Here is a 15,448-nt window from a genome sequence, read left to right on the forward strand (position 1 = left end):
ATTCTAAATTCTAGCTGGCTTCTTATCGGTTATGCAGTCTTAGGTCCATGATGCAAACTCCTTCAACCTTAATCTCCACACTTGGAAAATTGCCACGAGGGTTTAAACACATTAATTTAGGTACAGTGCTTAGAACAGTGTCTGACCATGGAAAGTACTTGGCCCATATCAATCCTTATTGAAACGTATTCTTTCTCTGTAGCCCAGTAATTTAACAGCTGAGGATGGGCCCAGGGCTAAATTAAATCGCTGTTCTGAAAGTTACACAGATTAATTTATTCTGGTACATATAAATTAGTCTGAATTGTTTCTTCCGTCTTAATGTTCTCTTAAACACCCACAGATATGCATATAGGTTTAAAATCACATGTGAAAAAGATATTTGGTGTTTTCCTGATTGCCAGAGACAAAAATGCCCAACTACTTTGTATGGGACTGGAAAAATGCACTTTCCTTACTCTATTACAATACATGCATTCATATCCTACCTCCCCATCAGATGACATCTTTTTCTTCTTGTTTCTGACCCATAATTTTGGGAAGAAAATGTGTACACAGGCATGCGGGCATACACATATCTACATCATATACACAGAGAACCTGCCACCTCTTTACTCCAACTACTCCATTTCACTGGGGAGGATCTGCAGGTACACAGAAGGTGCTGTCCAACAGTCTCCTTGTACCTTTGGACAATTTCATTTCTTTGTAGCTTTGGACAAGGTTGTACCCCAGCAACATCTGTGACCTCTGAATAGGCTGTCTTACCTCTGGTCCCAGAAATTAACTTCCCTCAAATGGACATGCTGAGAATGGAAGGACTACTCTTTTCATGATATAAGAAGAGAATCTCCTAGTCTAATAGTTCACTCACAATTCCCCAGCATCAGGTCTTGGTTAACTTTCCTGTTATGGCAAAGAGGTAGGATATTAACTTATTTATTTCTATTTACCCAATGTTTATATGGTTCCAGCAAAGCACCAAACAGCCTTCATATATTAAGCCAAGTAATTCTTATAAATACCTGTGAGTTCATTACTATTATCATCTCCCATTTAACAGATGAAGACACTGAGGCACAGAGAGGTTAAGTAACTTGCCTAGAGTCACACAGCTGGCAATCAGGGATCCAGTATTTGAACCCTGGGTGCAGTATCCACATTGCTCACTCTGTAGGTGTCCTGTTAGGATATGGGTTCCACCATATGATCATAAGAAGCCTTATAGCGATGTCTCTCCCCACTCATAAGAGTCAACACTGCTACTACACAGTCATAGACCCCTTGCACTTAACCCAGACTTGTGGTAAAATTCACACATGAAGAACAACTACAAACATCATCTACCTAAAATCCAGAATGCATATTGAGCTTTCCCAGATTTACTTTTTTTTAAGAACATCAAGTTGGTTATTATGATAAATAGCTGTTTAAGTTTCCTATGATCTTCTGTCATCCACTAGGGTGGATGCTTAGTATCAGGACAATGATAGTAGTAAGGCATCCCAGAAGAGAAAAAGCAAGGGATATGACTTAACCCTTGGATAGACCAATTGGTCATTTCTTTCTCCTTATTAAAATATAAAGGCCACATCAAGAAAGACCTCTTTTCAATATCCATGGGGCAAATCTACTAAGGTTCGCAGGTGTTACATGCAGCCTTATTAATGACCAAGGACACGACGGGCAGAAGTGACAGACCAAGCCTAGCAAACATCTCAGCCACTGTTGCTTCTGGGTTACTCCCTCTCCAAATTTGATGATCAAGTTTTCTGTGACTGGATTTCCAACTGAGTAGTTGTTGTGGTACAGGCAGGGAAGTGGTAAAGAGATACATCATTGAAGGCAAAGCAGAGAGAAATGGAATTGCTAAAGGAAATTGATTAATGGAGAAAAAAAGACAGTTTAGTTTTCTCCAGTTTTCTAAACAGTTTTTATTTTGGAAATTCAAACATGGCCACATTATTGGAATAAGTAGTCCAGTTCTCTGCTTTGCTAAGGAAAAAATGCAACCCCAAATGGAAATGTGTGACTAAAAAAACACATCCAGGTATACTGACATAAAATGGGCATGAACAGCTCTACACTTGTTCAATTTGCTCTTGAACAAAGCTTCCACACTTTTTAAAGGCAAAATCAATGGGAAATGTCATTAGGAACAATGGCTCAATGCTTACTCCATACAAATTTACATGATACCCCCTTATTTTTTGAAAGGGTTTTAAACACTTTTGATTTTGTCAAAAAAAAATAACTTAGAACTTCTTAGGATAAAGATTTACTTGGCTTTGTTTTTTTTCTTTTTTTTTTAACAATAGTTATTCTTTATTGCCAGGCAAAGCACATACAGAAAAGACTAAGAAGACATCATGCAAAGGGAAATTCTTTACCTGCATAGAATTCGGGACTGTAGACTGCACCCACAACTGGATTCAATTTCCAGCCTTGAAACAGATATACAAAAACATTAATATCACCTTTGATTCAGCAACTAATATCATTGCAAATTAACTGCACATCTAATGGTTTGGGTTTTTTTAATTTTAAAATTCAGAAAATATATAGTTTGGGCATATATAAAAATTATTTGAAAACTCTACATAGGGGGACAGATTTATTCCCTTCATTAATTTTCTGCCTACACAAGTTAATAGTATGGAAGCTACTGACCAGCTATAGGTGAACCTTTTGTAAATGATGTGGTAATTAATTTCCTCCCATATCAATATTTTTAGAGCCACTATAATAATTTCAGTTTTTTATTCTTTCATGGATCACTACTAAAATAATACATAATATGTGTTTGTGTGTTAGGGTCACAAGAGTTTGAAAGCTCACATGAACAGAATCTTTGCAGCAACATTTTCTGATAATTGTCATTTGTAATTATGACCTAGAGACTAGAATTCCAAAATGCTTTTTAAGTCCCAAAGAAAATGACATTTATCCAGTAGAAATTTAGTGTGGAATACATTTCACTGTCTGCAGGAACCATAACGATGCTTGATCAATGCAGGATATCTAGGGTAAATTTCAAATAACCTGTATATAAGATGAACAGAATCCTGTAATTTTCCTAAAGTTCTGTGAAACAAATCCTGGACCTTCAAAAACGTTTACTCAAGAAAAGAGCCTAGGAGAACACTTGCAAAGCAAGAAACCTCCCATATTAAAGACTCATTGGGTACTATTTAAGGAACATTCTCAGAAGAATGATCATGTTTTAGGGTTTGGCGATCATTTCCTGCTCTCGCTGGCACGTTTTTATGAAAACATCCATTTTATGGAATTCCTTAAAGGGAATGAAAGACAGGTGTGTTGCCTTTAGGTGAAAAACCTGTGTCCTTGGGCTGAGGGTCCAACACTGGAGGTCCTTTAATAAATGCCCCTGAGCAAAAGCAATGGTGAAAGTTGGGTTGTGTGGGAAGGTATTTCTGATGAGAACCCTCCGAGCTCTTTCCAGGAAGGAAGAGGTGTGATATCCCAATGTCTGACCTAAGTGATATGCCTGTAAGAACAGCTGGGAGTAGCCACTATCTACTGATCCACTAAGAAGCTCCATATCCCAATAGATATGCCCTGGGTGGACCTAAGGACTTTCTATAATATTCTGAGATGATTGGTTTCTATGAAACTTTTTGTTCCAACTTTAAGGTTTACCATCCCCATAATGTTCTTAGGGTAGAGTTTTTTGGAGGTTGTCTTTTAATTACTTGGGAGGCTTATTAATGAAAAATCCTTAGCCATGTTTTAGACCTATACAGAAAAGGACATGAAATTCTGAGAGCTATTTTCCCAATGGTTTCTTAAACTTCATACTTACAACTTCCTCTCTCATATTAACCACATCCTGTGTTATAGGAATTTCTGTAGTGATATAAAAATAAATATTACCCCCAAACATTTCAGAATGTATTTTCTATGAAGGTGGAAATGACTTCAATTTGATCAACTGAAATTCTACTGCTTCTCAAATAAGAAAATGCCCAATTTATGAGGAGCTGGAAACTAATGTTTACATTTTGAGTTATTTGAAATTTGAGAGAAAATGGAGCAAACTAGTTGAAAATAAAACTACAAGGTTATCTAAACACATTTGGCATTCTCTGTCTAGTCCTTAATAGAAGTCAAGAGTTTGTGAAAGAAACCTATATGGAGCTATATTAAATTAATTACTAATTGATTAATTTATTACCCCTTCTTCCCTCTTATACCCTGCTTATGCCCTACCTTTCACTGGTAGTGGAGAAAGGGTCTTTTTAGCACTACTCAAGTAGAGTTTTGTTTCTTGTATACATCCTTATTAGCTGTCTTAAATTTGCACACAAAGCTGGAATACACCATTCATTGACTGTGGACCCATTGATTAATTTTGATATAAACTGTCAAAGATAAGTTATGCCAACGGTCTTTCATTTTTCTCAGAGATTTTTCAAGAGGTATCTAAGATGGCCTAAAAATTATGTTTCTCTCATATGCTTTTATCTTCCTCATTTCCTTGAGCCAAATAACCTTTTTCCTATTTCTACCTATCTATATCCCTCTAATCTCTCTCTTTTTCATCTATCTATCTAGATTGATCCATTAGCTCTTGACAACTTTGACCTGACGTGATTTAGGTCTCCAATGTCTGCCCCCGAGAATGTACTTAATGCCACCCCCCCCCCATCCCTCCTTTGAGCTACTCTCTGATTCAATTCCCAGTTTTGTTTCCTGTATAGCTGTTAACACTACCTGGGTTTATCTTTTTTCTTTCTCTGCTTGTTCTTAATTGTTTTTATTACCATCTCCTTTATTAAAATTAATGATAAAGTGAGTAGGTCTGTCATCCGATGTGAATTCCCAGCAACTAAAACTGTATTTGGTGAAAAGTTGGTGCTCCATAAATATTTACTTAGTTTTGCTCCAAAGGAACTGAAGGAATATAAAGCTTTTTCTAATAGACTCATTTCCTTTTTGCTAGGATTCTGTCTTCTTCCAACCTCCAATGACCTGCTTCCTGGTATACATCTAATAAAGAAGGACCCTGTTAGGGGTGACTGTCTTCAAGAGAAAGGCAATAAGAATATAGCCTTGAAAATCACTTCTGTTAAGACTTACAAAGCTCATGCAGGCTTATGTAAATGTATGCAAATCACATGCAAATAGAATTCTAGTCCCTGTAACTCCATCTACTACCTGGAAGAGACCCTTGGGATAACCCTGCTGGAGACAGGAGCCTGCACTGTCAGGAAGACGGACAAAATGATCCCAGTTTTAATTTCTCAGGCAGTTTGTGTACATCCCCAGGCCCTACAAATTCACAGATTTTGATCAAGGACATTAAACTGAACAATGAGGCTTACAACAAAAGGAGAACAGCTGATAAAGCCCACTGCTCCAGGCCTCCTGGGCCCCCCCATAAAACAAGGCAGTGGAGCAGAGAACAGACATGTGGGGGTCTTTCTCCATATCAGACACAGGAGTTCTTTAGAAAGACCCCTCTGTGGCTGGGCCTGGAGGGGCTGCATCAAAATCAGTGCTCCCATCCTCAAATTTAACTTCTCAAATGTCATCAGCCAGCTTTCTTAAAAACACTGGCCAAGATCCCTGGTATTACTTATGGCTCTAAAATGTGTTAAAAGGCAAGTCTCGATGTGCACACTCACATAAACACCTGCACAGACCTTTGCTAGGGCTTTATTGGGTTAGATATTGAAGAAACACTTTTAAGAATGCACCCTTAAATACACCACAGGGGGTTCTGAAACTGCACGTTAATATTTTCTAAAGACAAGTACTGAGGGTGCCAGGGCCCCGTCATCGAAATAGTGCACAAAGCAATGCCCAAAATGAAAAGTTAGTGTCAGGCTGTGTTTGGTTCACTCAGTATTTTTATTTTTATTTTTATTTTTTTGCCACATATATTTCTTATCAACATTTAGATTTCATTTGAAATACAGCGTTTTTGTTTTCTTGAAACATTAGTAGAAATGGCCACTTTGGACTGCTGGGGGGTGCCCAGAGCCCACCCCATGAAACTCCCAGTTAGTCACAATCACCATTGCTCCCTGTGGTGTGGCTGGCTCGCCGGCTAAATGCCAGCAATCTTTTATTGTTACCCCGTGCTGTTTGTTCTTCTGGTAGAGAAATACCTTGCTTTTCCTAGTATGTAAATGAAAGATAGTCTAAAAGACAAAGTTTATCAGACCTTCTCTGTTTGCTTATTTATTTTAGCTGTCCAGCCTCCACTGGCATTTGAATATTTGATCTTAAACTGGCATGTCTGTCAGAATTCAACTTACTACCTATAGCGAAAGAAGAACAAGATGGCTATTTTTTATTGAGATTATTATGTAATTAAGTTTTTAGGGCACTCTGTACTCTGGCACTGTGTTGAGTACTTTACCTCCCATAATAGTGACAAATATTCTTTGTAGGAGGACTTATTGTGTCTGCAATTCCCACTTGAGAAAAGTGGTGTGTGGAGAGTTTAAACAACTCACCTATTGTTCAAAGGCAGAGCTGATACAAAATCTACCTCTTTATGTAGTATGGGATCTCTTTGTCCAGTTTTTAGCCTTCCTAAGATCCTTAAGAAAATAAAAGAGCTCCATCTAACACCCACACTTCTCCGACATCTAGGAAATCGCCAAGAATCTGTTTCCCAACTTGTTTTGCAGAGCAAACATTTGATCTCCAATGAGCACAGTAAACCCCAACTCCTGAGTTTTGGAATTCCCAGGAAAATTAGCAATATAGAAGTAGCCCAATTTTCTCTTTGTGGAGCTTTCTGATGGGATCTCCAAATCTCTATATGTTATTCTATAGTCTTCTCTTATATCCAAGTTAAAATGTCCTGGAAAATAGAATATACATTCTCTATGATAGTATTAACTGTGGTCCTCCATCCCATAGCCAATCTTATTAATCACTGGAAAGTCTGCAGCTACTCAAACTTTTGTTGGATACATGACTAAAGGAATGCAAAACTATGCTGTTGACATTGATAGTTATATTTCATCATTTGAAGATGACCTCAAAATGTGATGACTCTAGTAACATTTAATTTCGCTGAGGTGTAAGTTTTATGGTTTTTCAGAATGAATTAGATAGCTAATGAATCTCACTGATCACTTACTTTTCTCATTTTAATGTGACTTATTGGTCCTGACTTTTTTCTTCCAGCTTCATTGAGGTGTAATTGATAACTAAAATTAGTACATATTTAAGGTATGTAACTTGATTATTTAATATACATGGACTTTGTAAAGTATTTGCCACACTCAAGCTAATTAATATATCCATCATTTCACAATTACCACTTTCTTTTGTGTGTGTATGTGGTGATAATATCCCTTCTTGGTATAATCAGTCTTGTTAAAGATCTCAGAGGGTCTCTGTCTTTCTTCAGTTAAGTTTTATTGCAATTTATCAGAAAATGTCTTTGTAGTGATGATACTCATGAACTAAAAATTGGAAAAGCTTTGAGAACTGCTTTTTTTTAAATACCAAAAGTTTTTGAGAACTCCAACTGCTTTTATCTAATTAGGATTTACATTTGCTTTTTCAAGTCAGTTCTTTTATGACTGTCCTATCGACCCCTTAGGTACTATACTCAGTCCCTGCATCAGGATAAGCTTCTGAGTGGCCTCTTTCAGATCCATGCATGAGAGACTCACAGGGCTCATTTCTGGAAACTAAGAATGAAATGCATGACTACCTGGAATGGGATGTGGGGTGTTTATGCCAACACCTGGCAGGAAATTGGGGTCCACATTTAAAAGCCTTTTTCTTTTATTGTAGCCGGTTGCTATTTGAGTGCAGTCTTGTAAGATGAGAGGGAAAGTGATACACTCTCACACACACAGGCCTGGCCAGGAGGAGATCCTGTTACTTCATAACAAAAGAAAATGACTTCACTAATAGCTTCTTCCTTTCTAGCCCCAGTTTTTGCACCTTTAAAATAGGAATCACTATTTCCTCTTCACAGAATTTCATGTGGGCCCAGGGTATTTATTATGCTCTACATAGCACCATACAGTTAGTATTCCAGAAATGTTGGCTATTAATGAATGTGCTTTGAATTGTGTGCAAAATCCCACAGGTCCAGTTTTTAGCCCCTGGGTATGACACTGATCAATAACTCTTTCTTTAAAATAAATATGCATACATATGGCTTAAGGAATAATATTTAGCTTCCCTACTTCATTTTCTCTCATACACAGTACACACGCGCACCCATGCATATGCATGAAAACATGCGCACCCACGCACATGCTTACTAGTGTATAATTTTTTTAAATGCCCAATACTCAGGGTGATGTCATCACATACTAACTCTGACAAGTTGCAGAGCTGTCATTTTACCCAAGTAGAAAGGCTTCATGACACATAAATCAGAGGTGGCTTCATTTCAGCACTGGGCATCCAAAGTCTGTTGTGAAATTTTCCTATTCCATTTAAGGCTATGTCTTGGGTTGTTGGAGCTGGAAAAATGGGTCAGCAGAATAAATAATTCTTCTGGACTTTCAACTTAGAGCCCTATTATATTGAGATATATCTATCTTTAATGGTGTCCCTTTTAAAAATAAGAACAAACTGACTTAGCCAGATTGGCAGCCACTGGCACAAGAAAGAAGGAAAACAAAGACAAAACTACAGAATGGTAATGATTATAAAGAAAAAACAAACTTAAATCAATCAGTGTAAAAAGTCAGAATAAATCCATATATCCATGTATGGAATATTTTGTAACCACTAAAAAGGATGAACTTGGTCTATATATACTAACATTGAAAGAACTACATATGGACTTATGAAAACCAATTAAAAATTATCTATTTATACACCATGATACTATTTATATAAAAGCATGTATACAATAATGCTGATGCTGTAAACAAATACTCCATATATATGCATAAAATACAAAATAAAAGTATAGACAATGATCTGTAATAGTGGCGTCCTCTAAGGAGGAAGATAGAAAACTAAGTTGGCAGTGGTGTCATTCAGAATATATTTAGCCTTTTCTTTAATGTTTCTTTCTTTTTGCAAATGATTCTATATTTCCATGTTTTATATATAATTAAAATGTTAAAAATGGAAAAGTCAGTACTTTCCCCTTATGACAGTAATAAAATTATATTATTCTTAAAAACCTATAAAACACAGAAAAATATCTTTCAGTATCACAATTCAACTAAACCATTAGCATTTTGGTATAATTTCCATCATAATTTAGTTCAAATCATGTTATACATATAATTTTTAATTTGAAAAATTTTCATTCATTATGGGGCTCTTTCAGTCTTTACTCAGCTCATTTTAATGGGTATACTATTCCACTAAGCACATATACTTTAATAGTGTCTTACTTTCTTTATAATTTTTGATACAGTGAAGTATGTGATCAGCATATCAGCAGCTTTTCTCCCTATATATCTTACAGGTTTACCCTGAGGAGGATTAAAGAATCAAAATGTTTGAACATTTTTCATGACTCTTTATATATATACACACACAAGCACACACACATATATATAAAGATATATATGTGTATGTATATGAATTCATGTTATATATGAATTCATAGTGTGGGGAGTGTTGCAATATCTTGGTTAGGAAGGGTTGAAATGAATTGCCCTGAGGGGTCATTGACACTGGGCAACCCAGAGAGTAAGAAATAACGCACTCACTCATTCTGCTGTCACCACAGAGCTCATCAGGACGTGCCCCCCAAGCCACTTCCCAAGATGACTCAAGGGAGGAACTGAATTCTGCTGCCACACATCCAGGTATGATTAGTGATCAGTGAGGAGGTGGTGGTTAAAAAAAAAAACCAAACACCTCCATTCTCCTTCAACTTGCTATTAGAACAACAAATTAAATTACCCAACTAATTCCCAAATAATGACTGTATCTCTCCCCCAAGTGGGAATTATCCTAGAGAGATTGGAAGAAAGGTGTACACAGTTAACCTGAAAACTAAACCCACCTCTGTTGTGAAAATTATCTTATTGATTCAGGTGGTTAACTGTAGCAGGGCAACAGTCTCTATGCTAAGGCAAATATGGCTTGTTGAAACAGATTCCCTAGTTAAATTACTTAACAGATTCAGAGGCAGAGGCGATTTCTTGTAAGAGGCCAACGTGTACTTACCATTTGTGTAAGGGTTGACAGTCTTTTTATTTGTCATTACACGTGCTGTGGCATTATTTACCTATGTACACAGAAAACTCAAATGAGCACATATTCTGGGGTCAGCCCACAGTTCAATTAGTTGCATGCATTATGACTGTGATTACTTATTAAAAAAAACTAAAATGCATTTTAATTTATAAAAGGCAGTAGGTGCACAACAGAATCATACATTTTTATAATTACATTTACTTCATAACCATTTTAACTTACAAATCATTTCAATAAAGCAATGTCATATCATTTAAAAGTTTAATAAGGAGACAGTAAAAGCAAATTAAAAGAAACTGCATAATTGAAGATTTAAAAGCATGCGTGTACTCCATGGTAACACAGAAACAATATTTTTTAAACATAAAATAAAGTTCATATGAAGGAACATGCAGTGGAGTAGAAGGGAGAGACAAGGTACAAGGGAACATAAATGTCAAAAAAAGGGACAAACAAGTTTTAGCCGTGTGCAACACTTCAAGGGGGAAGAACCATTGGGAATGCAACATCTAGCATTCAACACTTGGAACAAGAGCCTTTTACATCGCAAGAATTAACAAAATCATTCAAGCTTTAAAGTCACAGCTAACAAAAGGATAAAAGAGAGGGTGCATTGTTTAACACAATATGGAGTTAACGATCTGAGTAAGATGTGCACCGGTCATGTCTCAATCCAGTCAGTGCCTCCCAGGCTAGCTTAGAACGTACACTCAATTACAGGCGTACCAATATCCAAAAAAATAGAGCATCAAGAAAACTTAATACAACAAGTCAAAAAATTCACGTGGTATATATATGTATATAGATATATCAGCACTAATACGTGTAACGGCAGATGGACTTCACCACTTACCATTCACCGCCATCGCCAGCATGGGTTTGTATACAGTTACCATGGTTACTGAGAGTTTGGTGAGGGGCCTAAGCGTTATCGTCGAGGGGGAAAATGAAAGGCAAAATATGCAACATCTTACTCCAAAGACTAAAGCATTCATAACTGGTATTTTTTTTAAGTTTTAACAAATATGACCCTGTGGTCATGTTGAGGGAGATCCAGTGGTAGAAGAAGGAGATTCTGAGTACTGGAATTTTAGAGTTTCTTTTATTAGTGAAGAAGGGCCAGATATTGCACAGAAAATCCTGTTTGCTTATTCACTTTATTATCAAAAGAGTATAGAGGTTCAAACTGGCTTCTTAAAAAAAAAATGAAAGGTTTAAGGACAAAACCTCTCATTTTTTTAAAAAAAAACAATTGTTCTTTTGAATGCTATTTCTTTCACAATTTGGCTTAATTTGCACACCACTGTGGATCCCTCGCCAACCCTGCAGTGGAAAGGAAAAGAAAAGAAAAAAAACTGCTCTATATTTCGTTTTGTTTTGTAACACTTGCTCCACTGTTTGGAACCTACTGCACCCATTGACTCTTAAACATGGAAAATAAAAAAATAAAATAAAAACAAAAAATTTTCAGATTAACCTTTTTTTGTCTCACGTTTGCCATCCACCTTTCAGCAGTAATAAGAGTAACATAATAAAATAAAACAAAAAAAAAGTAAGGCCAGTTTTCCTTTTTATATATAAATATAAATATATATATATATATAAACAATGAGAAGGGAACAGGGTCACATACAAGACACAATGATGCATCTGAAACAACGAATGAGCGTGAAGCAGACATTTATCAAAAAGATGTAAAGGAAAATATTTTGAACATGCACCTCGATTTTACGGCCCTCTACCACGGTGCCGTGTAATTTCTCCCTCGCCCTGTCCGCATCGGCACTATTTTCGAAAGTTACGAAACCAAATCCCTGCATGCAGGAGGGAGAAGGGAAAACAACATGCAGATTATTATTTCAGTCAACGACCACTGTGTAATGTTCTCTCGCTTTAATTTCTATGTCTTGTCCTGGCTTCCGTTCTGTAACATGCAAATTAGAGAAATTATAAGAGTACTAAGATGTGCAATCAGTAAGCAACAAATGTGAACAAGATAATTTTTTTTCTGTCACCAGTTAGCTATAACCCCTGAAGAATTCAAAGAATGATACCCAAAATACCTTTCTAAACGTCACTACAGAAGAAAATAAATCTAACGGAAAGAAAATGAGATCAAAATAAATTTACAGTGTCTTCACAGAGAATAAAATGAAATAATGAGAAAAAAAGGGAACCACTTTCTTGACATGCAAATTAAGAGTAAAATAAAATAAAACGTGTGCATGAAATTCAACAATGAATGCCAAAATCTTCTAACATTGCCTACAGAGTCATGCCGTGTGGTTTTAAGAACATCTCTTCTTCATGCAGTTTTAGGGTTATTCAAATTGATCAATTCTACAGCCTTTACTTCTCAAAAATAAAAATTAGAAGCCTACAAAAGGAAAGACCTTTTTTAATAATAAATCTTAACCTCTTGGATCTAATAAACAAAATAATCACATGAAATGAATAGAAATAAACATCAGTTGATCAATAATGCAGACAGTTCAAGTACCTTTTTTGGTATTAATACTTCCTCCCCCCCCCACAAAAAATAACACACATGCTTCTAAGTTTGTCATCTTTGCAGACTACTGTATTAACTAAAAAGGGAAATGAGTAAACATATTATAATGTTCTAACACATTAAGCTGATATTCATTTGTCAATTCAACAGGTAGAAAATAAAGAAGCTTCATTAATAGACTTTTATTCACAATAACACTGGGCACTTCCTCTGCCACTGACAGATGACACATAGACCCTTGACTTCATCACTGGCATATTTTGTGTTAATATTTCAGCCTTATAAACAACCCCACTAAACGTCACATTGTCAAAATCCATCTTTTTTCTTCACTGACACTGTTCCTAAGAAGAGTACAGAAAATACAACACATTATTTTTAAACCCCCTAAAAATATGTGTGCATCTTGTTCAGAAATATACACCAACCTTTTGAAACACTTCCACTGTAAATTTGCCCAGCTTGTTCTGGTTTCCATGGTGTAAGCTGGGTGAAAGAATGCCAAGTGCAGGGATATCTGAACTTTGGGCAAAGGTAAATGCTTGCTTTAAGCTTTGTTGGGAGCAGGAAGATATTCCATTTCACTAAATAATAGACAGTAATTATAAGTAACAGGTAGTCATAACCAACTAGTGTTAACTCCCCATCACTCACTGGGTCCCTAAAGTGTTCTGCAAAGCTCAGGGTGTTTGAGGAGTGTGCCCAATGGTCTGCCTAACAGAGGCCTTTCCCGTACTGACATGGACTCATCTATAGAAGATAGACACCAGCTCTGCATGGGTTTGAGCTAGAGTAGATGACTCTTTGACAGGATACTATAGTGAAGAAATAAAATAAATTTATTTAATTTGAGAGGCTGGACTGAATTACCTTTCATAATATTTTCCATGGTGAGGATCTGTAATTAGGATATATCTGAAATATTTGATTAATATAAGATTATAAGCTCCATAACAGAAGGGCTCTATTTAGGTGGTATACCAATATTCAGTACTCCCATATGTTTACTTGCTAACAAAATAGTTTTGGAATTGCAGCTCTTCAATGAGAAAATGACATCATTTGGGGAGTTTTGCTCTCTTTGATGCCCTTGCCTCTTGGCTAGTGGGTCCCAGGCTTAGTTGCACATCAGAAGAAACTGGGAGCATATTTAAAACTTAGATGCCAAGCCCTGCCACATATCTACCAGCTCAGAATCCCCAAGGGGAGCCCAGAAATCTGTTGAAAAGGCTACTATATTGTTCAGCCATTGGATTCCTATGGCCTCTCACATCACTAAGCACCATCAAAAGAAGACTTCAGTTCTTTGTATGAGGTAGAATATTGTATTGCCGATTTCTACAGAGCAACCTGTAGACTGGGGTGCATTTTGGGGGTGAGGATCTATCTGACAGGGTTATTTCGATCTTATATGTAAGAGTACAGCCAAAATCACATAGCAATGTTCTCTTCCTCACCTATAACCCAAATTCCCTAGCATCTGTAGCCATACTGCCATACATTTAATAATAAATAAAGGAAACCAGGATTCTGGCTGCATCAGGGGCAATTCTCTCAGTTGGCAAGGAAGGAAAATTTCATAATCCAAGTCTCATCGGTGAAGGACTTGGTGGCATGATTGGTGTCTGTGGACACTAGCAGTCATTGTCACCACAGGGCAGGAACAACATGGCCAGGTGAAACTGAACATTCAACCCACCTGCCCAGAGCATCATACCAAAGAACCAAGTTATCATGAATCTAGTCTGAACCCAAGGCAAACCATCCTCACCTAAAATCTGCATGATACATGTCAGGAAGAGATACAGATGGAGATGGAAATATATTTTGAATCCCAAAGAAAGTTCATAAACTACAAAGAAAGATTCCACACCATTCTCAAGTCCTCACTTTGTTTTGAAGTAATGGCAGTACACTGATTATTTTTATTATTTTTGTTACTCTCATTATTTTCTGCTAAACTTCTCTCTCTCTGCATTGCTCAATACTTCTATTTTCAGACTGCTAAGATGATGAGTGGAGTTGAGATTGGGCAAAGTTGGGTTCAAGAACAGTTTGCTCCAGAAACAGTCCCCCAAATATCCAAGGGACTTTCCTACTTGCTCCATTAAAACATTGTATGTCCTACCCAGACAAGAAGCAATAAGGCCTCCTGGATCAGATGACTACCAGAATTCTCACCTAGGGAACTGCACTATAAACAGAAAGACCAAGCCCCCGCCATTTTTAGGTACCCTCTCCATCTAGCACAGGTACCAGGCAATGCTGAAAGCTGGTGCTGAGCTTGTTTCTTTTGACCTGCCTCGGGGTCCAAATTCTATCTCAAGGAAACAGCATCTTGCAGTTCTTAAAAATACTCTGAATATTTTTATCTCAGTTAAAAAGGGGAACAAAAGAAGCACATTCTGGACATGGCCTGAAACTGAGTACGATGCTGACGAGTAAGCCCTTAGAGATCAAGAGTGTATGGAGCTAGGTGAACAAGGCACAACACGGCAGAAGGGGATCGGTGGCCTGTGCCACCCTATCATGCGAAGGCCCGATCGATAGGCCAGATAATGGTGACCCTAAGATAGACTGCCAGACCAGTGCAACTTTACTACTTTTAAAACTTTCTGTGAATCCTGAATTCTGACCTTCCTGTACCCTAGTTATTTTTCTACTTTGGTCTTATAGCATAAGTTTAAGTCAACAGCTTTCTTTTTTTGCATTATGGAACACATTTTATATCTTACATGAAGGCTCTGAAGCACCCAGGATGGA

The 15,448-nt window shown here is 37.0% G+C and overlaps 1 protein-coding gene across 17 annotated transcripts in view; it reads right to left on the bottom strand.

The window, feature by feature from the left end:
* Positions 1-15,448, bottom strand: part of RBFOX1 (RNA binding fox-1 homolog 1) — a 1,503,477-nt gene that overhangs the window by 99,260 nt on the left and 1,388,769 nt on the right. For all 17 annotated transcript variants that reach the window (XM_045820711.1, XM_045820717.1, XM_045820712.1 and 14 more), the window contains 3 exons: positions 11,895-11,987; positions 10,144-10,204; positions 2,391-2,444 (listed from right to left, as the gene is read on the bottom strand). In XM_045820711.1, the coding sequence (XP_045676667.1) occupies positions 2,391-2,444; positions 10,144-10,204; positions 11,895-11,987 (208 nt within the window). The remainder of the gene's footprint in view (positions 1-2,390; positions 2,445-10,143; positions 10,205-11,894; positions 11,988-15,448) is intronic.

This window comes from Phyllostomus hastatus, unplaced genomic scaffold (genome assembly GCF_019186645.2).
Source record: "Phyllostomus hastatus isolate PE091 unplaced genomic scaffold, TTU_PhHast_1.1 phas_scaffold_442, whole genome shotgun sequence".
Taxonomy (NCBI): Eukaryota; Metazoa; Chordata; class Mammalia; order Chiroptera; family Phyllostomidae; genus Phyllostomus; species Phyllostomus hastatus.